Source organism: Mauremys reevesii, linkage group 7 (assembly GCF_016161935.1).
Source record: "Mauremys reevesii isolate NIE-2019 linkage group 7, ASM1616193v1, whole genome shotgun sequence".
Lineage (NCBI taxonomy): Eukaryota > Metazoa > Chordata > Testudines > Geoemydidae > Mauremys > Mauremys reevesii.
The window spans coordinates 84,803,936-84,828,943 of record NC_052629.1 but is presented as its reverse complement, the minus strand read 5'-3'; the positions used below and the strand labels follow the sequence as shown (position 1 = coordinate 84,828,943).

Here is a 25,008-nt window from a genome sequence, read left to right as displayed (position 1 = left end):
GAGCTCGAGGGCTCGATTAAAATGGCTGGCGCGCCAGATCCGGCCTGCGGGACATAGTTTGCCCATCCCTGATGTTGTCTGACCTCTTGTATATAACAAACCATAGAACTTCCCAAAATTTCTACAGCATATCTTTTAGAAGAATATGCAATTTTGATTTAAAAGTTCTTGGTGGTGGAGAATCAACCTGTGGCCAGTTATTTCAGTAGTCTAAGGTACTGCAAATAGAGTGGATTGATTTAGATCTCCAAGCTGAAAACCTCGATTTAAATAATTGATTTTAATCATCTTTTCCATTTGTACTTCAGTTATTTTCTAAAGAAAGGTGCATTCTTATTGGTTGGTATAACCATTAAAACATGTTGATTTACAACTAAGTAGTAGAGCCTTTACCCTAGATTTGATACATCTTTTTGCTATCTAGGAAGGTACACTATAATATACATTTATTTTAAGCAGTGACATACCTTAATATTTTCAGATTCTTCTTTATTAATTGTACATTTTAGTATGTTAGAAAATTAATGATACATTGCTTATTAAGCAAATAATTAACTTTTTGCTCATGATTTGTCAAGCTGCATTAGGATGGTAAATGGAATTTAATTAAACACACAAAACACATATACATTTAATTCTTATTTAAACCAAACAAGTCCTTAATACACTACATAACCTGTTGTGCCATATTTATAAAGCTTGACCTTGAAAACGTCAAGTTTTTCCCCCTGATTTTTTTTTCTTTATGAAGAAAAAAGCACATTTGGACTCAAATATTTGATAGAGGCTTCTGGATTCAGCCATTTTTTTTAATTAAATGTTTTGAGATTATAAGAAGTTTAGGCCTTAACATATTCTGTATTAAATTCAGATTTCATTTTAAACAGGCTTATTTTTTAAAGAAAATCTTATTTTGTTATTTAAATTATAATAAAAATCTTAAATTTTTAAAAAGTTAATTTTTATCCACCCTCATTACAAGTTGTTTGTTTGGCAGGCTTTTTGCTTTTGTTCTTTGAGTAAATAAATTCTAATGGATTCATTATAGTAAAGTTATTGTGGAGATTTTCTAACTTGGTGCCAAAATACTGTGTGTATATATAGGCTTGGCAGAATTTGATTTTTATTTGTTTTATAATTTTCAGTGGATGACTGATTATTTTAAAGTGTTTTTTCAATTTTTATCAATTTAAATTTTCACAGTTGTGGGAAACTACGGGGGTGAGGTCAGATAATTATTTAATGACGGTAGATATTGACATTCAAAAAGTTAAAGCTTTATAACTATTAAAACACAAATTGTTAACCACGTTTCAAACTATACAAAGAAAATATGCTTAAATCAAGCTGAGTTCCCAAACAACAGTTTTCTCACTTTCCTGGGCTGTTAATTTTGATTGACAGAAGTATTTTTCATTGTTTTGCAAGTATACAGTGAAATGGACATTTACTTACATTTACCAATAAAAATATAATCCTTAGAAGCTAGAATATATGTGGCGAGATGTTGAAATGTTATCAGTAATAACTTGTTACATACTTCAAATTGGAGTTGGTATCAGAATTCCCTCTTTTCACCAGGACATGGCACTGAAGATACTCGAATTAAAGACACATTTGGATTGGAAGTACTGCAAACACAACATGAAGAAGTTAAGCAAAAGGTTAATTGCCTCTTTCTTTTTTTTAATCTGCTGGTGTACCATTTATTATAGCAATTTTTGGTGGTGGTTTTAGTTGTGACCTTTGGATTAAGTCCAGTTTAAGGTATCTTTAATCACCTTGCTTATGAAAGCTGGATCTGCAAAAGGCCAGTCTGCTTAAAAAACAAAACAGGTTACTCTTCAGGAAAACAACTCTAGACCAAATTGTGATTTCTATTGGTTTTGGGTGGATTGAATCCATAATATCAGTGGTATGCTCTGCTTACAGCTGAAAGAAATACAAGATGAAATCCTTGTTAAAAATGGAGAAATTAAAATTTTGCGGGACTCAATGCTGCAGATGGAATGCACTTTGGAGGAACAGAGAAGATCATACATGCTACTGGAAAAGGAAAAAGATCAGACACTAAGTGAAAAAGAAAAGGAGTTCTCCAAAAAGGTAGGGTGTGTGTGTGGGGTTTTTGTTTTTTTTTCTCTGTCATAGCTGTCTAACTCCTTATGTGGAAAAGCTCAATTGATTACTATTTTGCTTAAGTCACAATCATTACCTAATCAAGAGAAGGGCACTTAAAGCAAACTTTCCTCTAATTTTTTATCCAGCAAAGTTACATATAGGAAAAAATAGGCTACCAGATTATGGTATAATTTCCTCATAGGGGATAGTGGTGATGTTCTTCTAACAAATTATAGGAGTGTTGCACAGGTGGCTTTTGGAAGAATCTGGAACGTTCAAACTAGAATTACAGCCCCATAACTGAAAACTTAAAAAGCATTGTATTTCTGTTTTTACAGCTAAACTCCCAACTTCCTGTATCTTCAGTTTTCCCCCAAAGCACTGTGAAAGGTGGTTGTTGCTGCTGCTTACTCCACTACTCAGGTCCTCTAGTGCAATCCTCTCTTGAGTAGCAACTAACTGCTGTAACCATCATGATCAGTTTGCCTTATTGTACCAATGTTTGGTTGTGTTGTATGGTATCTGATTCTCAGCTGGGATAGCATACAAGTGAACTGAGTGTTTGACTTAGGTTGCATTGAGGTAATTGTAGTTTTGGTATGGTAATATATGTAATGTGAGAAGGTTGGTGGTAGCTGAGCAAAAGGTGAATTATTAGCATAAACAAGTATCTCCACAGTGAAGCCCTTTTCTTTTGATATTGACTTGAAAGGGAAGGTTATCTTAAAGCTTCTTAGTAGCAAAGTTGAAACTTTATGATTAATTTGGAGGTACAGAATGCACTTGTCATTTAATAGGTTTGCTCCTTGGTGACTTCTTAGATTAAGAAGATGATTGGTGAGATGCACACACAGAGACATTAGTTTTATTAATAGCATGATCGAGATAAGCAAAATCACAGAACTAGAAAAACAAGAATGACAACAGAATCCACATCATGTATGCTCGTGAATTCGCAAATCTGTGGTTTCCCTTTAAAATAAGATTTAGCATTGAGGTGGTCACCAACCTGTTATCCCAAGGTCCTGCTGAGGGCTGGGTATGATTCCCTTTTTAGCCACCTATTCCTTACATCCACTTATTTCCAAGACCATATTTGATTAAGTCTTGTCTCTTTGTTTATATTTGCCATTCCTGCTATTCATTTTTGAGACAACTTTTGTAAGCGTTTGCACCGATAGAACGTTCTGTATGCAGTCCCGTTAAGGAAGCCTGGCTAAATAAAACCTTGTCTGTCTAGACAGTTTAACCATAAAATATATATAGTTAAATCTTCTGACCAGGGTTACTTACTAATGTAACTTGTATTAGGCCTAATGTGGTCTTATGCTAATTATTACTACTAGTAGGCCACAAGCTAAATACTAGGAGTCTGACTCACTGCAAAATGTTTGTTTCTTTGTTTATTCCTGTCTGCATTATAGCATTAGTTTCATTTGCAGTAATTTAGCAAACATCTTAATTCTTTCTAAGATAGAAATGATTATTCCTGATCTGAGGTCAAGTCATGCATCAAAGGTCAACAAACTTATGCTATACCATCCCAATCATTGAAGGTTTTAAAGGATACATTAGTCAAACACTGTCAGGATGGTTTAAGTATACTTAATTCTGCCACACCACTGGGAGAAGGGAAGCAGGGGATGGAATGGACTGTTGTGGTTCCTGCCAGCCCTATTTCTATGATTGTGTTTGTTACTCTTCCACTTTATATAGTGTTTTAATGCAAAATTACTTGTATTCCTTTTTCAGTTACAGTCATTGCAGTCAGAGTTGCAGTTTAAAGATGCTGAAATGAATGAATTGAGAGCAAAACTTCAGAACTGTGAAAGAACTAAGCCTGTTACTCCGTCAGTTACAAATTCCAGGTACCAAATAGTTTTGAAAGACAGAAAATTCAAATGTGAATTATTTCACGTATGGAGTTTCATTAAACATTGCAGACCAGCTTCTCTAATGGCATAACTCCATTGGTGTCAGTGGACTTATGCTGGGAGAGAATCTGGCCATGTCTCTCTTCATTTACAAATGCAAAGAGCAAAAGTTGTTGAAAATTGCAGTGCACTAGCATTTTTTTTGTCAAATGCAGCACAAACATCACATGAACAAATAAAGCGTGTGAAAATTAGTTTCCCAGGATATAAAATAACAAAGCTAAAGACTGAAGTGTAAATCTCTGATTTAGTCTCTTTTCATTGCAAAGTTGCTTCTAGCTAAAATGTGTCCTTTACTGTGAATTTTAAAGTGTTAGATTTATTGACATTTGTGTTTTCAGGTTTATTCAAAGCATAGTTTTGATACAGCTCTGAAATATTTATTACTCAGATTAAAAACTGTTCAATTCTCCAGGGTCTTTCGTAAGATCAAAGAGAACTCTTTCACTTAACACATCAAATTTCTTTAATGTTTTGGGTTCAAACTCTTACTATAGTGCACACACTGATATTTGTAATTATTAACGGTCTAGAAAACATGACCTATGAGGAAAGATTGAAAAAATTGGGTTTGTTTAGTCTGGAGAAGAGAAGACTGAGAGGGGACTTGATAACAGTTTTCAAGTACATAAAAGGTTGTTACAGGGAAGAGGGAGAAAAATTATTGTTCTTAACCTCTGAGGATAGGACAAGAAGCAATGGGTTGCAGCAAGGGAGGTTTAGGTTGGACATTAGGAAAAACTTCCTGTCAGGGTGGTTAAGCACTGGAATAAATTGTCTAACCTGCTCTTAAAAATCTCCAATGGTGGAGATTCCACAGCCTCCCTAGGCAAACACCTGTCAGAAATGGTCTATATAATACTTAGTCCTACCATGAGTTCAGGAGACTGGAACAGATGATCTCTCAAGGTCCCTTCCAGTCCTATGATTCTATGTTGCAAAAGTTCACCTAACATGGTGCCTTTGTCCTCTATTAGCCTGGGAGGATGTCTCTTTTTTGCTCTGGCCCCCACCAATCCCAGACACGATGGGATTTTAAAGTTCCTTGTGCCTTGTTTGTTTTTAAATTGAGAGCTGGACCAGGACCTACATGTTTTACCTCTTGGAGCTGCTTGAAGGGGGTTATTCTAACTTTAATCTTGTAGTACACTTCATGCTTGTACAGCCATAACTGGTGAGACAGTGGATCCATAACAGGAAGTTGTAGAGCACAGAAGACAAGACGCTGTCCTGTGAATTCTTCCACTGTGCCTGTCATAACAGATTTTTTTTCCCTGTTGACCTGTGATAAGCTGACCTCTTCCCCAACAAAATTAGTTTGACTTTTTCAGCCAGCCTCTGCATCTTGCATTGCCCCAAAAGCTATATATATTTTGAGCTGGATCATGCCCTAGCTAGTTAAGTAATTCAAGTGTAAATAACATACACTAACAATACTTTGGAAACATTGTACATTCCTGTATTTTGTGAAATAAGTTGTTTTATGATTTCACAGACTGTTAGCAAACACTTCAAAATGTGCAATTTTGTCTTTGAGTAAATTAGTACATAATGCAATACCTTTGGCACATCAGAATTCATAGAAACTGATGTGTATTAAAAAAGTGTGATACTTCTTATTAGTAACATTCAGAAATTAGCACAACACAAGTAGTCCTTTATCCAAGCATTTGATTTAATCTTTTAGCCCTAGGAAGAGTCCCTCCAGAATTGTAAAATTGGAAGCATGTTCTCTTCAGACTGGAAAAAGATCTTTTCCTACAAAAGAGACTTTCAGCGCTGAAATGTCCCTTAAAGTATCCTGTTCTGCAGCAAATTTGCCTTCTGAGACTTCTTTGAACAAGGAGGGTAAGGTATTGTTTTTATAGCATCCAAAAAGGACCTAGATGTAAGGCTTTGGGTTTCACTGTTGCTTGTATTTCTCTTGTACTGTATGTCTGAACAGTTTGTATGGCCTTCCTTCACTTACCACAGTAACATACTCTGGCTTTCCACTCAAATTCTCTTCTCCTTTGCAGCTAGTTGTATTAACTCCCTCTGGCTGAAATTTGCTTTAGCCCTCATGTACAGTCTCAGGAGCATGTATTATTGCTCTCAATCAACTATGAAACTTCTGTTAGCACTAGTGGGAGCTTTAGATTGAAAGGCATGGATTTAAATGTGCATGTTGCATAAAAGCTTGCTGTGCTGTCTTAGTAGTTTTTAGCTTTTTTTAAAAAAAACAACCCCACATGTTTTCTGTTTCTTGCCAAAAACCAAGTTCTTTCTTCTTGAATAATTACCTTATTTAACATCTCTTTCTGGATTTTTGGATTAGTACCTCTTGTCATTTAATAGCCTAATATTTCTTTTCCTTTCAAAAAGGAAGGGATGTACGTATTCTATGTGTTTACTCTTAATGAAGGATTTGGAAGACTGTTTACACAGTTATTACTTTTGCATGGATTTGGGGATTCAATACCATTAATAAAATTGTTCCAGAGTCCAGCAACTGAAAGAGTACGTGACTATTGGAGAACCCTACTTTGAGAGATCTGACTGCAAGATTCTCTCAGTGAAGTAAATGGAATTACTCATTAGATTCTTTGTGAGAGTTAGGGGTCCAGGATCAGGTCCATACACCCAAACAGCAATTAAAATTTCATCTCTTCTAGAAGGTTGGTAATATGGCAAAAGTCTGCCAAAAGGGTGTAATAGTTCATCTATCTCTCAAAAATAAATATTGTTAAAATTATGTGGATAAGTAAAGAATACTTTAAAAGACAATTCGAAGCTGGGAAAACAAAGAACTAAATACAGTGGTGTAAAGTGAAGTAATGCACATGTGGCAGAGTCACAGATTAATGCTAGGAAACAAAGCTCAGACATCTGCTCAGATCTCAAATGGCCAAACGATCAACTAACCTTTATAGGAACAACTATGCTGAATCAGAGCAGTTGTCCATCTAGTCTAGTATTCTGTCATAAACAATGGGCAATACCGGCTGCTTTAGAAGAAAAGTGCAAGAAACCTCACAATAGCTGTGAAGTATAAATACTTACACATCCATTTCAAAACACTGGATTTTTAGCAATTACTGTTACAACACTCAATATTCTTGTTATCTATATAAATGGCTTTTTAAAAATATATAATTTATTTAATATGGCTTAGGTTTTGGTCTTAATTGTAACTTTTTGGGCAAGGAGTTCCAGGGGCGTCATTGATTACATAGTAAAGCACTTTGACATCCTCAAATGGAAAGAACTATAAAAATGTTAAGTATTGTTGAGGACTGCATGGTCACTCTGAAAATCTAAGTTCACTTATATTCTCACTCCTTGACAACTAATGTTGACTGTCTAATTCCTCCCCCCCCCCCCCCGCCTGCAAATCACTGTGGAATAGTAATGTTGAACTAGCCTATGACTAAACTGTAGAGCAGTGGTTCCCAAACTGGGGTTCGCGAAATGTTACAGGAGGTTCTCAGGAAAAAATTACTTAATGGTGGACAGAGCTGTTCCTAGCGACCCTGGGCAGCACGGGGCCCGCAGCCCGGAGCCCCTAGACTTCCAAGAGCTAAGCAGATCAAAGCAAACATATCTGTCATCCTGAGATTTAAACTTCAAGACTCCTTATAAGAAATGGAAAAGGAGGTGGATATTTTTTTGCTGTTTTTAAAATTAAATAGGCCGCTAGTATTGTTTTTAAAATTATTATGAAGAACAAGTTTAAGCTTTGTTGTAATGTGAGTTGTTTGCCTAGACTGCTCAAGACCTGAATGCTTGTGTAGGAGGAACTGTTTGAGTTGGCTTCTTAAATACTTTCATGCTGTTTCACATCTGATGCTCCTTGATGAAACATAGGAGCCTTGTCTTATAACAGGCTTATTCAAAGTGATACACACTACGAAAGTGGCATCTTGGAAGGGCGTTGCCGTTTTCATAACCTAATAAAAATACTGTTATGATTAATAATAATTAATAGTGTGTAATAAGCATGTCACAAAAACAAATTTTGTATTTCCAAGATCACTGCTTTTATGATTTATACTCAGGTAAAGGAGAAAATCCCAGGAAATATTCATTTTTAAGAGGGGCGGGGTTTGCGAGACTTGACATTTTAGTGAAAGGGGTTCGTAGGTTGTTAAAGTTTGGGAACCACTGCTGTAGAGCAAAGGCACACTTTTTCTGTTGACTTTCTCACTGTCTAATGCAGAGGGATGAATTAAGATTGCCACATCTGCATTAACTCTTGAGACTTTGTTTGAAATAACTGAGTTAAGGCAAAGTAACGTAATCCATAATCACACTTTTTTTCTCCAGGTACTTACTAGCTATATCACAACTGTTATCTGATTGAATATGCATACTGATTAAATATAGTTACACATGTATAAGGAGCTGGTTTTACTACTTGCATTAAATATAGTTACAAATGTATAAGGAGCTGGTTTTACTACTTGCATCACTGTACCCTTTTTGTTTCAGACAGTAAGACCCCCTGTCCTGAAAACGAACTTGTGAAGCAAGAAGTGATGGAGAAAAATGTGTCTTACAGTTTTGTTCAAAGACAAAACACCCAAGGTACTCCATCTTCTTAATTCAGAAATTAGATGGCACCAGAGCCAGAAGTTGTCTAAGGACCACTGGGTATGCTTCTATTAAGCAACATTATTATGTAGTGTACAAAGTACAATATTGTTCAGGAAGGTGGTTATGGAATAATGCTTTCATTACTAGGACTGGGATCTTAATCTAGAACTTGTAGGAAGATATTGTTATCCTATATTGCTATAACCTTTCTCAAAAAAAACATTCACTTTGGCACCAGTGAAAAGATATGGGTTGAAGAATTTCTGTGGTGTAATTATATGGCCACCTCTTTCTTTCTTTGACTCCAAATCAATTGATGTTATGATTGCTTTTCACTGTAAAAAGATGTAGAAGAGACGAAAGCATAGTTAGTTTGTTTTTAAATATAAGTACATGCAGTAAGAGTATAGCAGCATCTCCAAGCCTTCAACACTAGGAAACTACCAGTTCACTATTTTATTTTGAGGTCAGAGTGGCATTATACCTGTTAACACCTAGTTTGGCTCTTGGATACAGTCCTGCGTGCCAAATAAGTAACTAGATAGAGTAGGTGTGTTACTAGGCCTTTGGATAAGGCATTTTACTAAATTGAGAGGTGATAGAAATGTTTCCGTAGATTCCCTGTGGTGATGACTATTGACATACAAATGTAATTCATGTTTGGAGATCTGTTTTCCTAATTAAGGTGAAAAAAATATTCTAGATAAATCTTAAATTCACATTTTTTGTTAAGTGTACCACAAATACTGTGAAGTCTGTTGGAGTTTAGACTCCTTGTTTCAGTGAGAGAGTCTTTTAGTTTCACATTCCAATGGATAGAAAAGAACATCCTAAGGCATTTATATATCTTTGCAGGTTCTGTCTTACTAAATGCACTGATGAAACAGCCTATTGCCCCAGGGTCATTACTAGGACTCTGTCATCTTCTTAGCAGTAACTCTGAAGTGCTACCTGGGTCTGTCTTGCAGCCTAACTTTTTCAACACGTAAGTTTTTTTTAACTGTAAAAGGCTGATAATGGTAATAATAAATTGTACTCTTTACAGGGAGTACACTTACAGTACATTTTAAGTTTATTTAAATATGAATATGGGACAAAAACCTACGTGCAGCATGGCTTAAGAGATTGTTTTGCTCATTTCTGTTTGCCTAACTGCTTTTTATAGATCGATCTCTTTTCACTTGATGTCTCATCAAAATAATTTATCCTATGCTTAATTATTCTGGTAAACAATCCTGTGTGTTACTCTTGTTAAAAGTGTCTTGCCAAACATGTTTGCTCACAATCTCTAGATCTTGCTGATATTTGGGGGTTTTTGTACCTTGCAAATGTTTTCTTTGATGTAATTATTTGGAGGTCTCTTAATACATATAAAATTGAGTCACCATAAGTCTTGTGAAATTATGCTTCTAATCAATATTGCTTATAACGGTGGAAATTTATCTAAGAGCCTTCTCTGCACTGCAACTGTCAAAGCAGTTATATAAGTTCTAAAATGTTAATACTATAACTAGCTGCCGTATAAGTACTTAATGACCTAGACATTTTCAACTTTAAAGGATTTACAGTAATTCTTTGATATGTATTATATCTCTGGATCTGAAAAGACTGATCATTTTAGATCCAGTTGTATTTTGGGGGCATATCTTGAATTTTTTTCTTCACTTTTTTTGTTTTTTCATCACTCTGACTTTTAATTGTATAGAAATCAATTTCTCCTGTACTTAGATTAGCTTCTAAAGTATCTTAATCTTGGCTATCTTGCTCTAAAAGTACTACTGCTTTGTCTTTTTCCAGATATAGTGTTTCAAGCCAAGTTGTCTTCAATACCATAGCCCTAACTATTTACATAAGTAAGGCTGTGCAACTGATTTATCTGAGCCGCCATTGTTGTTGCTCCCCCCAGCCTCTCCATTGTTCGTTCTTACCTACTACATTTCCTGTGACCAGTTTTCTCTCCATTGCATCAGGTTGCCTACAATACCATAATTCTGCCTCTTAGATTGTTTGTTTGGAAAATATATATTGTTTGTGTTTGTTTAGCCCTTCACTTATGGCTTCTACATATTACAAGACCTTTCTTCCCAGAAATCGTGCTGGATTCCTCTAAATCAATTTGGGCTTCTATGTCTTTTTAAACCCTTTGATCACTTGGTGACTTTCCCTATAACTAAAGCTAATGTAGTCTCATCACTAAATGTCTCATTTGTTCCAGGCAGCAAGAGCCTCTTAAACAATTGCATTGTGATGCTTATCTTCAATTATTCACTCAACTCTCCTGTAGCAGATGAGCTGTTGCTCTCATTTATTTACTTCTATTGAAATGGTAACTGGTGGTGCTTTGTGTGTGCATTTACGTAAAATTAGGTAAAGGCATTAAGCATATATAGCTCATAAAAGGTTGCTGAGGATTGTAGCTCGGATGGATGACTCCAATCGTATTAATGCTATGATGTGTACCTGGAGGGAAGACTAGGGTTCTTCATGCACAAGCCTAGTATCAGTGCTCCATTTGTGCTGTTCCTTATGGCCAAAAAGCAAAAACCTGGGAAAAATCCATGTTATCTTGTATCCCAGATTCTTTTTCTGACTGGTCACCACTTCCTCAATAAATAAAACTTTTCCAGGAGTGCTTTCTTACTCCTTGTGCAATGAATTTGTATAATAGTCCAAATTTCCTCCTCTTCCTTTTAAGAAATTATTTCCATGTTACACTCATTATTGCAGAGGTTTTTTTAAGGCTCTTCAGTTTTTGTACAATTGAAATACTCCAGTAGCTGAAAGCATGTAAATGCTTGTAAGGAATTTCAGGTTTCATAGTATGTTAGCATCTATTGCTTTGTCCACCACCTGATCATTCTGAAGAGAGGGCATGACAGTGTCATAGTACTTGTATGCATCATCATCTGGTCAGGACAAACTTGGGACAGGAAGTACTGTAGATTTAAAAGTACAAAAATGACTTTCTAAGGTGTATTTTACACTTTAGCAAAACTGTGTGTGTGCAATAATGAAAATGACTAGGTGGTTACATATGTTACCATATATGCTAATACCAGGAGACACCTGCATAGAGTTTAAATGTAAATTGTTCCTCTGCCAAAGACAATGGAAATAAATGAGCAATGCAGCCATTTAGTTTTACTGAGTTTCATCAGCAATCCTGCTAAATAGTTTATCTAATGAACATTTACCAAATGTACAATAGAGAGAATTATATATAAAATAAAAAATGTACATGCTAATTCCCCACATAATCAGTGGGGGGAAAATGTCTCAAAGTCCCATTGTCAATGTCAACAGATTAAGGATGCAAGTGATAAAACAGTAATAGATTTTTTTTAAATGCCTAAAGTAGTAAGGGATCTTTCAGAATATTCTGTTGTCTGTTTTGCAATTTAAATAAAACAGACTTGCATTTATTCACCATGTAGCTGACTGAGACAATGAAAAAATGGCCTTCCAGCAGCAATTCTACTGGAAGGACTAAAGGTAAGGTCAACTGTCAAATTATGCTGCTTGCATGGTAGGGAAGGGTGCTCTAGTAGAGCATTCTTTCTCTCACACGTGCATAAAACAGTGACTTAACTGTCTTTATTTTGAAATTGGACATCTTAACACAATTCATTTTTCATATTACATACAGAACATGAGTAGTCAAAGGATATACATGGTCATTTTGCTGTCTTTGGTACATTGCATGTATTGAACTATTTCATTTTGTTTTTTACTAGAGGATCTACAGGAATATCCAGCATCAGGACAACTTATTCTCAGGATGGAACTCCTTCTTCTCTTGCTGCTTTAAGAGAAGCTCAAAAACTTGCAATAACGGGATTGAACTTGATTGCTATGGATGAAGGATCATCCAAGGGAGACCTGGCAGAAAGTGAGAGAGGACTGTTCCTTCTTAAACGCTTTAAGATCCCAGGTGCAGTGCATCTTCTACCTCTAGTGGAATACCATATCAGTGCATACTGTCAAGCTCTGCAGTTGTCAAAGTCAAGAAATAGTCCTGAAAATCAATCAGTTAGTTCTTCTAGAACTAACTCAAGTATAATATCAAGTACCGAGGATTTTAGATCTACTCTGCAAGAGACTACAATTACATCTCTAGGTGTTCTTTATTACTTGGTATATTACAGCTGGGATGTTGTTTATACATTACTATCTTCTGAAGTGAAAAGTGTGTCTGAGATGGAGAAGAACATGGTGTGCAATCATCAATCTGATGATAAAAAAGAAAATTCCAGACCACAAGGCCGAACTGTAGAACCACAAGATGCTGCTAATAATGACCAATTCCAACATTCTTTGTTCAAAAAATTACTTCAGCTGTTAGCTTTGTCTTCCACAGCAACAGGTTCCCAGACTGACAGTATCATGAATCAAAGCCTAAAGGTTTTGGTGAAACTAGCTGAGAATTCAACAGTTGAGTTACTAATAAGGTAAAAGACAGCTTAAGAATGTTTTTAAAAAATTATTCCATGCCTTTTGTTTTACATTCCCAAACAATTCCTATTTTCCTCTTCAAAACTGTGATTCACACAGATTACAGCAAAATGTGTTATGTATGTGAGAGGATTGCAGATTCCTCTCTGCAGCTACCTCTAATAGCAACTGAGGATCACACCAGTGCCTCCGTTACTCATGAACATGATAGGTGCCCACAAGCCGTAAAACTGAACTGATTCTGCTAAGCTTTTACACTTCACAGCTGCTGTTGCCCCAGGGGGAAATTATCCCATTTGTCACTGGCAAGTGAAAAATTTTCAAGCCTCTGTCATAATCATAATGCCCCTAAACATATTCCATTGTATGATCAGAGTCACTGGTAAATTTGTACAGAACGCAGACATCTTTCTATGTGATTTGTGAACAAAATCCCACTTAATAAATGTAGTAAACCTCTAAAAGACCTTTGGACCTGCAAGTGATTGTATGCATAATTGCAGGTTCAGTTTTAGAGGGTGGATTAGAGGCCCCTTTGAAAATGTACCTGACTGAGTGAGTGTATTTACTTTTAGTGTTTTTCTTTTTTCTGACAAATAGCTTTTCTCCCAAACTTGAGGAATAGCTGCATAGCAGACCTGTGTTTTGTCTGGCTAGAGCAGTGCTGGGTAACCTTAAGCCCGTGGGCTGCAGGTTGCCCACCATTGGGCTAGAGTCTCATGTCCACATTAGTCTTTAAAATCCTGAGTAAAATGATTTGATTTGCTTCCTAAAGTCATTGTGTTTCCAATTCCTAACTCTGATTTCCTTTTAAAAGTTTTTGGCACTTGCTAACTAGCCAGATGCTGCTTCGCTGTGTGTGTCCTGAGACCCCTTTGTCTGCTGTCCATCTGACTGTGCGGCTGTTGGCCATGCTTATTCATCACCAGAAGCTAGCTGCTCAACTTTGTTGTCATTCAGGTGAGAGAGAAATTACTAATCATCATTCTTAAACATCTTATTTATGAAGCTTAGTTGAAAATGTTAGTATTTTTATATGGGTGTTATGCATAAGTCTTGTGCCAGTTATTAACTCAGGAAAGCAAACTCTGCAGTATTACCTGAGAACTTGCCAGCTGGTGCTAGTTTTCAACAATCTGAAATTTTAATAACCACGTGGATTTCTCTTGGCTATTTTCCAGGCCTACTTTCAAGATGTTAAAAGTTTAATATGGAAAAGTGCTACTGAGAAGTAAAAATCGATTTCCCTCTAATTGGTACCTGACCTTAAATTACACTGTTGGTCTCTGGGGCTTTGGGACTCTAGACACATCACACGTCAAGTAGAAGGTCTTTTTCTAAGAGTCTACCTGATAGTGGGATTCTTAATAGCAGTTCCCCAAAGCCACATAAATTAACTATTGAAAACTACAACAGACATACATGGTCTAATGCGGAATGTACTGAAGTAGTATTTCTTATGTAATGCTTAGTAAAGGTAGTTGTATCATGTATCAGAGTGGATTGATTTAAATGACTGGTTTTAATCATGATTAGAAACAAGCAGGAAACCTTTATTTTAAATCTATTTTTAATTGTGTTTTTGCATTAATATATGTATTTTTCCCAAAGAAAAGTTGATTCTCATTGATTGGTAACCATTAAAACATACTGATTTGCAACTAAATATAGCCTTTATGGTAAATTAGGTGCTTTTTTCCTAGGAGGTTGCACTATACCTATACCCATTTATTTAAGCAATTACATAGCTTAACTTAAATCTACTCAGATTCTTAATTTTTCCATCTTTTATTATGTTAGAAAATTGGTGAATGATACGTTTTCTTATTTACAAGATGGCTGCTATTTTACTTCCAATTTTGATCAAGATCTATTTGGATGGAAGTTCAAATTCAATTAAAAATGCAAAAACATTTTAATTTTTTAATTAAAATAATCTTTAATATGCTGGATACATAAGAAAAATGTTTATCAAAGCATGTTTTGCATTTAAAACTGATTTATTAAAGAAATTATCTGTAGTTAGTGAATTGAACTGATTGTTTCTTGTCTCCATGGCCTTCAAGATATTAGAACTAGTAGATCTCATCCTCACACACCTAGTTTATATTCATGGATTGGAAGAGGGAAAACAAGCTTTCCTGCTTTTTCAACTCCTAGTCGATTTCTTAACTTTGAATGATCTAGTCATTGCACTGAACTAGTTTAATAAACTGAAATGAAGAAAATATTCTCTCTGCACCTGCAGAAGAGGCTACTGCTATCAAAAGCTGATTCAGCACTTCAACAAACTCTGATTCCAGGTGCTTAGCCAGTAACTTTCACCAGTTTAGTGGCTTGACCTTCTTTAAAATTCAGCCGCAAACATGTACTGCTTAACACTATATTTATATTTAATTTAAATTATTGTAATAGAATAATAAGCTTGTGTTAGCAGATTGTCAATTTCAAATTTAATATTACATTAAAAAAATAAACCTTGCATTTAATATAAATTTAAAAAATTGATTTTAAATGTCAAAAAATCCATTTTTTTTTAATTGTAGATTTTTATCTGCCCTTTAGTCTAGCTTTGGACTAGAATTCATGGAACTGCTGGCTTGGTTAGCAATTTGTAATGGACTAGCTAAAAAGGCAACAGACAAATAATACACATCCTTGGTTTGACTCAAAATGAAGCTGGCTCTTAAAAACCCACATCTTAGGCCTGATCTACACTACGGGGGGTGGGGGGTGGTCAAACTAAGGTACGCGACTTCAGCTGCGCGAATAGCGTAGCTGAAGTCGAACGACCTTAGTTCGAATTTCCTACCTGTCCAGACGCCGCGGGATCGAACTCCGCGGCTCCCCCGTCGACTCCGCCACCACCGTTCGCGGTGGTGGAGTTCTGGAGTCGACGGGAGCGCGTTCGGAGTTCGAACTATCGCGTCTAGATTAGACGCGATAGTTCGAACTCCGAGAAGTCGAACTCTCCACGTCGACCCGGCGGGTAAGTATGGACCTACCCTAAGAAAAGGGAGATTGAACCTTTCTTTTAATATTATAAAAAGGAGGAAGGTGTCATTTTACCAATAAATTGGCCGTTGGTCAGTCTAGAAACTGTGAGTGACAATAGATCCAAATTAAACACGCCATCTCCCTTTAGGTTGACCCCTACGCATGCACTGCCCCAGGCCACCCAGACTGCTTTCATTTCTTCAAATATTACCCAGAAAAAAGTAAACACAATTGAGGGGTGGTGTGGGGAGGATGGAACTAGTCCAGTTATTCTCTAACCAATGGAAGCAGGTTTAACTAATGCTCTGAACTGCTTCTTAGTCCTCCAGTTAGATTAATCCATCAGAAAATTATAAAGGATGCAGGAATTGAACCCACGTCCCAGTCCACAAGTCTGCAGGAGAAAAGATTTGTATCAACAAACAAACTACTTAATAGAAGAATTAATGAAATTTGTTAAATATAATTTCAGAAAGCTGCCTTCTTCTTGCACTGTACATGTATATTACTTCAAGACCAGATAAATCTGCATCTGAAATGCTTTGGCTTCAGCTGGAACAAGAGGTAAACAAAGACTTACTTTTCACACATGCTTGCTTGTTGTTTCCTGATAATGGAGAAAGTGTCCAGTACTGCCCAAGAGTCAGCCTTGTAGCTGATTTGGTTGTGACATTGAAGTTATCTGCCCTTGTATTAAGAAACTAAGCTTTTGTTTTCAGGCAGAGCTATTTGAAACTTTTAATTAAGCTGTAACTATTTTTACAGCTGTACTCAGTCGTGTTCTTGTTGACCTATTAGTGTGAGTAGGAAAGTTTTTAAAACAGCTGTATGCATTCAGGAACTTTATTCTGCTAGAGAAATGAGTTTCATAGTGATCTGTAACTGCTTCAGAAAATACTTGGCTTTTCCTCCATGTGTGTCAATGACAGAATTTTTTTTCTATTCTGTTTAAATTCTTATAGAATGTTATTCACTGTGGTATGAGTGTAGATTATTGGAGTGTAACCTTACATTTTATTATGCAATTATATATATAATAGAATCAGTCTGTGCCAGACAAACAGTTCTCTGTACAGAAAAGTGAAAAACAAACTTGTTCATAATAGTACAAGTATTAATATGGCAAAGCTGGCCTCTGATTTGTTGCTGTAGCACTTGCTGTACTGACGTACAGTAATGGCTTGGTCTGTAGGCTACTGTCCCTCATTCCTTTAGCATTGTAAATTCTTGGCATTTCTTTGAGATAAAACAGTTAACTTTGAGCCCTGTTCTTAAACTTCAGCATGTCCTTACTTATTTTTTGATTGTACTGCTGTCAATGTAGCTTTAACATTAATTTTCAAGGCAGCTGGCGTTTGGGTTTTGTGCACTGTGAAGATAGAATATATTCTGTTTTACCACTACTTACAATATTGGCACCCTTTCTCTGCAGTGTTGGAGAGGTTTTGCTTGCTAGTCAGAAGGAGGATCAAAATGTAAAGTAGCATTGGAAAACTGTTTATTAGATTTGTATAAAAAAAATCTACACAACATTAATTATAAAAAACTCAGGAATCTTTGAAACTAGTAATGAAATGCCATTCCCATTTTATTTGCAGCATAATCATGTTTTGCTTAATCTCCAGAATCTTAATTCTCAGTGTAATGCAATCTGCATGTTTTTATATTAGACTGTTAGATTCCTGACTAAGTGTGTGCGCTGCTCCAGTCCATCAATTTTACTACTTGGTACAGATTGCCAGTGCAGCCTCGAGGTATGTAACTAGAGCTGACAAGTTCCACTTAACATTGTTATAGTAACAACCAGGGGCGGCTCTAGAGCCCAGCGGGGCAAGCACCCGCCTGGGGCGGCCCTTTCCCAGGGGGGCGGCAGGCTGCGCCGGTGGACCTGCCGCAGTCATGCCTGCGGGAGGTCCAGCGGAGCCCCGGGACGACTGGACCTGCCGCAGGCATGACTGCGGACGGTTCGCTGGTCCCGCGGCTCGGCTGGACCTCCCGCAGGCATGACTGCGGCAGCTCAACCGGAGCCGCCGGACCGCGAACCGTCCGCAGCCGCTGGAGGTCCAGCTGAGCCGCGCGACCAGCGGACCCTCCGCAGTCATGCCCGCGGCAGTTCTGCTGCTCCCGCGGCTCGGGGGCGCCTCCCGGGCATGATTGCTTGGGGCGGCCAAATTTGTAGAGCCGCCCCTGGTAACAACATACATTGTGATTTACGAGTGTTTAAAAGATACCTTCTAATATGAAGCTTGAATTTCTCTGCTAGACTGTGTCCTGAAACTTGGACACTTCCTATGACTGACTCCAGTAAAAGTCCTAACAAAATAATAGAAAAACAAAATGTTTTCTAATATGTAAATCTCCTATATGACTCTTTTTCTTCTGCAGGTAGTCAAGGCGCTTATTATAATGTTGCATAGACAATGGGTGAAGGTTAGAAGATCTGAGAGCAACTTGAGTGTGTATAGAGAACGAATTGTTCAGTTTTTACGGGACACGGTTTTGCTCTTGCATAGTCTATCTCAAAAAGATAAACTGTTTCATGAACATTGCCTGGAAGTTCTCCATCAATATGATGAAGCCATGCCTGGTGTCAGAGCCATCCTCAAAAAAACTCTAAATTTGAAGGCCTCTGAAGGTAAGGTCCTGGCAGAAACTAAACCCATTTTTACTATCTTACCATTCTCAAGAGCAACTTTTCATGGTTTTTATTGCTGCTTGAATTTGGGATAGGGTTTAGTAAGAAGATACAATTATTTGCCTTCCTGCAGAAGGCCGCCTATGACTCCAGCGTGTTTTACTGGCCTTACATAAACCTCTGTGTTCAAAGGTAGATGTAGTTCTTAATGAATCTGTCCCTCGGCAGGCACCAAATAATGAATTCTATTTAAATTTTGAAGTTACATCTTGTAACTGACGCTGACATTGGTTGCCTCCCATGTTAGGATCTAGAATCTAAGAGCTAATAGTTATACCACAATATTGAAATTTGCTGCTGGATCTCAGTGCCTGCTTCATCAATTTCACATTCTTCTCTTCAGGATTGCTTTCTTGCACTTACGACCGCAGAGCATCCAGGCTTTCCTGAAGCCAATATTGTCTCTTCTGCCATTGCTGAACAGTCGTCTCCATATTCCTGTTCCTTCATATCCATTCTTACCAAATGAGAAGTGCTCATTTTCACTAGGTTACATAGTGGAAATGCTGAAGTTCTTTCTACATTTCCATGCAACACAATATGTTGTTTCTCTGCTGCTAGGGTAGTGGCTTTTTGAAGGTGTAACTGTTTTATTTTGTAAACTATGAAAATTAACCCTAAAATACTGTAGATACTATATAAATAGGTAGTATTTTCAACAGGTAACTAACATTTGGAAACACTCAGCTAAATTTAAGGGGCTCTTTAGAGTGGTTCTTGCCTCAGGTTGGGTTTCAAAATGTTTTTGTAAAGTGAAAGTTCATAGAACTCTCTCTCTCTCTCTCTCTCTCAGAATACTTCACTGGATCAAACTTTATGAGCTCTGCCAGGATAGCAGTCTTTTAAAGGGTGTTCTTGGTGTGGGGCTGGAGTGGGAGGAAGGGACTTCTGGAGCAGAGTATTGTTGTTTCCTTGAATACATAATACTCATATTTGTGTTCTTAACCATATTAATTTTGGTTATGTTTAAATATATTAACTGAGGAATCTGATTGTTTAAAATTATGTTCTGATATTCTGTTTCAGAGCTGGCTTTGGATGAGTTGTATCCTCCTGAGCCAGAAGTAGATGATCAAGAAATGGACTGCAGCTAGTAATTCAGCAATAATCCACCCCCCTCTGAATTTTTGTTACTTAGCATTGTTGCCGATATACATGTGAAATTTAACCTGTGTGTGGTAAACTCTTAAATTAATGGTATGCTAAAGATCAATTACTGTCACTTAAGTGTAGCATGGCTCATTTTACTTAATTGCCAGCTAAAATTTAGCATAAAATATTTTGATATCAAAAAATTTTTGATACTAAAAAGAGAATTAAACTTAATTTTGGTTTATTATGTATTTTTGCAGTTTGAAAATACTTATAAATGACATGGAACTAAACTTGGCACAAACATGCTGTGAATGAAGTCAACACTTTCCAGTTAACTGTAATTAAGTCTTTATGGTGTTGAATGTACTGAGTCCCAAGATCACTGTAACTTTTTAACACAAAACATTTTTGTAAAAGTGTGTTTTTTCTCATATTTTTATTTAGTGTTTTGTCTAAATTACTCCATTTTGGGTTTGACAGACTTCAAGAATTTGCTCATTCTGATACTGGTAGATGACTTTATTACTCTGATTTTTAAAATATATGTATTGCATTTACATAGTTGACACCATTTTTCAAGGCAAAAGTTATTAAAACTTACTCTGCCCCTGCAACTATGACTAATAGTCATCAATGTTTCTGAATTTCATAACGGGCAAAATCTAGGAACATGGACATGGCAAGGTGAAACCAGTGAATCTCAAACCCTTTTTAAAAACAAACAAAAAAAACCAGTGTCATCTTGTTTGAGGGTGCAAATATGAGGCAGTAGATTTGGGAAAAATCCTTCTTTCCTACTTTGCAGAAGAATGATTTCTCCAATGGATTAATCGTGTGTCCATTGCTTCTTTTTCAATATTTGATACTACTTGCAGCAGTAAGTGTGTGATAAGTCTTCATCCTATGATCTAGCAACACTTAGTGGGGCAATGGAACATCGTTTAACTTTTTGTATGTGCTGAAGCCATTCAATGGCTATAATCAGTACAAATCCACTGTACCTTTACTGGGGAAGGGTTTATGCTATTGTGGTAGCATCACCTGTGCCAAACATGCTTTAAAGATGAGATTTGATACAGCTTTTATTCTGTATATTTCCTAGAGCTAGAATATATTTGTTTAATTTAAACTGTGTGGAATAAGGTGTTTTTTGTAACTCAAAATAGTTACAAATGTTTTTCAGAAGTTTAAATAAGAGATTCTACAAGCCTGGAGCTTAGAAAATGAAATAAATGCATCTCTTCCCCCTGAAGAATTACAGTTAAATTACCAGTCCTTTTAACATGCACAGAACTGAAAGGGTATTCAAGGCTAAATCAGTGGAGGTGTGTATCTAACAACGTAAGGCCAAACATAATGGCTTACCTCTGTTGTAATGTGATGTCAGTAATGCCGCATCTTCTCAATTCCAAAAATTCAGGGAATATTCTAGGTAGCAACAGACATAACACTGTTGATTTTTGTGGAGATGAAAGTGAGAAAAGCCTGCTTCATGTGGAAAACTAGGTCCCTTTACCTGCTTGGGGCAAGTGCTAAAGCTAGAGCAATCTCTTTGCTGCCTATGTACAATACAGGCAGCCATTTCACTTGGTTGGGGTGGGAAATGTATTCCTAGCCTGGTCTCTAACAGACAGAAGGTGGCCTTTATATCATGGCTGGTGGAAAAGAGGGAAAGCACTGTGAGGGGAAGGGAGAGGAAAGAAGAGTGGAAGTGGGGGAAGGAACAAGGGGGCAGAGTAAAGAACTGAGGAAGCAGTACTAGGGGAGCTAGGCTTATGGTTCGAATGAAGTTGACTTACCTATGGCAGTTGCAAACCCCTGAAGGGAGGGGTAGTGATGAGGTAATCAGGTGGCTGTGGGTGGAGGTAAGGATGGGTGTGTGTGTGTGGGGGAGGACGGGGGGTGTAAGCAAGTTCACAGACCCTCTTGTGGTAGGATGGGAGGAAATGTGTTTGTGGGGAGAAGTAATGGAGAGGCAAGAAGCACCTGTCCTGCAGAAACTTAACAGCTGTGAGACCCCTTTAATAGTATTTATGTTGTCATACTTATGCCCTGTCATTCAAAAACAGGCAATGAAGGTAGTGGTAGAGTCATGGGCACATGGTCTAATTCTAGCACTAATGTGCTGGGTGGGCTAATAGAGTAAGGGAACAACTTCCATTTTAAATAAAGGCCTTCATCGCTGCCCTCTTTCGGTGGGGTAATGGTATCAAGTTAGTATTTACATTAGTGCTAGAGGTTGGATATTAGTACTCCCTTACTCCTCCATAAGCGGCAGAGGTGGTTACTGCCCTGCAGTTACCCCCCCTCTTAATTGTTACCCATAGCAGCTTCTCTTCCTCATGGTGGGGCATGGGCTGGCAAGCGCACCAAAGGGCTGTAGAGCTTTTGATTTCAGCAGGGAAGTAAATTGTGTTCCAGTCCCCCAGAGACAGATTTGAAACGTGTCCTCACGGCTCGAGCTGTTCCTGCAGGGAAACACTTGCTGGAGCAGCCCCGTTTCACCTCCTCCACTCACTGAGCAACTTGGGAGTATGGCCCAGGGTCTCAGTGTGCTGGGCTCTGCAAAGCAGCATGCTCGTGCCCTAGCAGTGCTGTGGAGGGAGGAGTTTTGTACCTTAGACCAAAATTAAAATATTTAGTTCTTGAAATTGTTTTACACCCAGCTGGTAACCCTTGACCAAACATGCAGGTACCAAAACTAAGATATTGGAGGGCATCCTCCAGGGGCTCTTACACCAACTGTGCAGGCTCCTACTGTGCAATAGATTGTTGAGATCAGGTAGAGGATCATAGATTATTAGGGTTGGAAGGGACCTCAGGAGATCATCTAGTCCAACCCCCTGCTCAAAGCAGGATCAATCCCCAAATGGCCCCCTCAAGGATTGAACTCACAACCCTGGGTTTAGCAGGCCAGTGCGCAAACCACTGAACTATCCCTGCTCCCCTATCCTGTGTTTTGCAGGTTCTTACCCCTGTAGGAGAGCATGATGGGTTGTCACCCCCAGGGTGCAGTTTGGGAGCCATAGCAACTGCTTTGCCCACCCAGCTGGGATGGCCCTGCTCACACTGCTTGGCTGGAGACATAGCCAGCCTCACTAGGCCCTCTTATCACCCAACATGACAGCAGGTAGTACCACACACCCCACTGAGTGTTTTACTCTAAGCCACTCAGAGAGCAAAAGCCAATTTCCCAGCTCCCCAGGCTTGTACCCACTGCTAGAGTATAAACCCAGAATTTATATAATCTTACACTGCACAGGGATCTGTACAAGGTAAGTTCATTAATGAAGTTCACTTTCCCCTAAATGTGGAAAAGATATGTAACAACTGTTGTTCACAGAGCTGAGATTTTCCCCAAACATTTCACTTAAACACAGACTGGTTTAGATAAAACTTAAGTTTATTAACTACAGAAAGATAGATTTTAAGTGATAGCCAACAGATCACAGCAAATTACCTAGCAACTAAACAAAAATGCAAACTAAGCCTAATATACTAGATGGATAGGATCTGAATTAGCAATTTCTCACCTTGACTCATGATACAAGCAGTCCACCAAATTTCCATACACAGGCTAGAAATTCCTTTAGCCAAGAACCAGCACTTCCTCCAGTTCAGTTGTTGTTCCTCAGGTGTTTCCAGGAGTTTTTTTTGTTTGGGGAGTGAGTCCCAGAGATATCACACCCCACCTTATATAGCTTTTCCATATGGTGGGAACCTTTTGTTCCAACTAGGGTGACCAGACAGCAAATGTGAAAAATCAGGATGGGGGGGGGGGGTAATAGGAGCCTGTATAAGAAAAAGACCCAAAAATCAGGACTGTCCCTATAAAATCAGGACATCTGGTCACCCTAGTTCCAAACTCAGTTCCAAGTTCAGCTTGTGGAAAAGTACAGGTACCAAAATGGAGTTCAGTGTCATGTGGTCTGATCACATGCACTTGATGAATCACAGCAACCGTTACTCAGGGGTTATCTGGAGCATTCTCAGGAAGGCGGGGGGTGGTGGGGGAGGAGATAAGCGCTTAATGCCGATTGTTTCCCCTAATGGCCTGTTACCTTGAATAGACCCTTCACTGTAACCAGCTGTCTAGACTGGAAGCATCTTGCCTAGTGGGTGTTACCTACATGTAACTACATTTGAAATACTGATATAGTCAATATTCATAACTTGATACAAAAATGATACATGCACATGCATAGGATCATCATATTCAGCCAATCATAACTTTTCCAATAACACCTCACAAGATGCATCTTGTACCAGATGCATAATTACTATATCATCATACAATATGGGGCGCAGTGTGTCAGACCTTTACTCCTGTTATCTGCACTAGCTGGTTTCCAGTATGCTTAATTTTAGTGTCATTTATCCAAGGGACTCAAAGTGTTTAAACAGTAAGACTTCGTGAGGGAGGGTGTATCCCTACTTAACAGACATGATTTGAGAGGAACAGACTCTAGATCCCAGCCTAATCTAAACTGACAAGTTATTTTACATACCAAGTTTTGATACTAAGTTTCCACATTGGGGAAAATAGGAGAAGTAGTAGTGCTTGTTTGGCATAGCTTCTCTGATTTTTCACCTCAGTGTCCCATTCTCTCCTGTCTATGGATTTTGAGACGTGCCAACTTCTTCCATCAGAAAATTAATGCAGAGTGTAATATAAGGAACAGTTGCTTAAAATTATGAGAGCCTCACTTTTCTCTTTCAACATGGTGAAAGGTGCAACATGCCTCACCTTTTGCCTTCAATATTTGAGGCTAACTAATTGTATTCAGAAGCAAGGTGTTCCTCCTTTATACAATATTCTGCTTATCCATTTTAAATGGTCACAGTTCTTTGAAACAATGGACTGCTGTCAGGGAAGACAGTGAGGGTTTATAAACCAAGGGCCAGGTCCTGCCTCCTAGTTCCATGCCTGGAGGCCATCTGAGCAGCACCCGTTCTGTTCAAATTTTGGTCATGTGGCAAAAGAAAAACTACTGTAAAATTATGAAAAAAATAGATGAAGGAAAGAAGTTAGGAAGAAAAGCATCAGCTATGACGTGGTAGGTAAGTGGTTGACAGAAAATTTGTTGAATTTACTGATTTATTACAATCTCAGTAGACTCAGATACAGTTTTCAGCCTAGAC

At 37.8% G+C, this 25,008-nt stretch overlaps 1 protein-coding gene across 7 annotated transcripts in view; it reads left to right on the top strand.

The window, feature by feature from the left end:
* LOC120409549 (ATR interacting protein) overlaps window positions 1-20,904 on the top strand; it is a 53,396-nt gene extending 32,492 nt beyond the window's left edge. For 4 of the 7 annotated variants that reach the window (XM_039547843.1, XM_039547841.1, XM_039547840.1 and 1 more), the window contains exons 3-14: window positions 1,582-1,664; window positions 1,933-2,103; window positions 3,871-3,986; window positions 5,740-5,900; window positions 8,523-8,618; window positions 9,483-9,612; window positions 12,362-13,075; window positions 13,897-14,039; window positions 16,549-16,640; window positions 17,747-17,830; window positions 18,462-18,711; window positions 19,798-20,902. In XM_039547843.1, coding sequence (XP_039403777.1) covers window positions 1,582-1,664; window positions 1,933-2,103; window positions 3,871-3,986; window positions 5,740-5,900; window positions 8,523-8,618; window positions 9,483-9,612; window positions 12,362-13,075; window positions 13,897-14,039; window positions 16,549-16,640; window positions 17,747-17,830; window positions 18,462-18,711; window positions 19,798-19,865 — 2,108 coding nt within the window. In that variant the 3' untranslated portion in view covers window positions 19,866-20,902. Of the gene's footprint in view, window positions 1-1,581; window positions 1,665-1,932; window positions 2,104-3,870; window positions 3,987-5,739; window positions 5,901-8,522; window positions 8,619-9,482; window positions 9,613-12,361; window positions 13,076-13,896; window positions 14,040-16,548; window positions 16,641-17,746; window positions 17,873-18,266; window positions 18,437-18,461; window positions 18,712-19,797 lie in introns of those variants that run through there. The other 3 variants (XM_039547838.1, XM_039547839.1, XM_039547844.1) reach the window with 3 other exon arrangements.
* The last annotated feature ends 4,104 nt before the right edge of the window (window positions 20,905-25,008 follow it).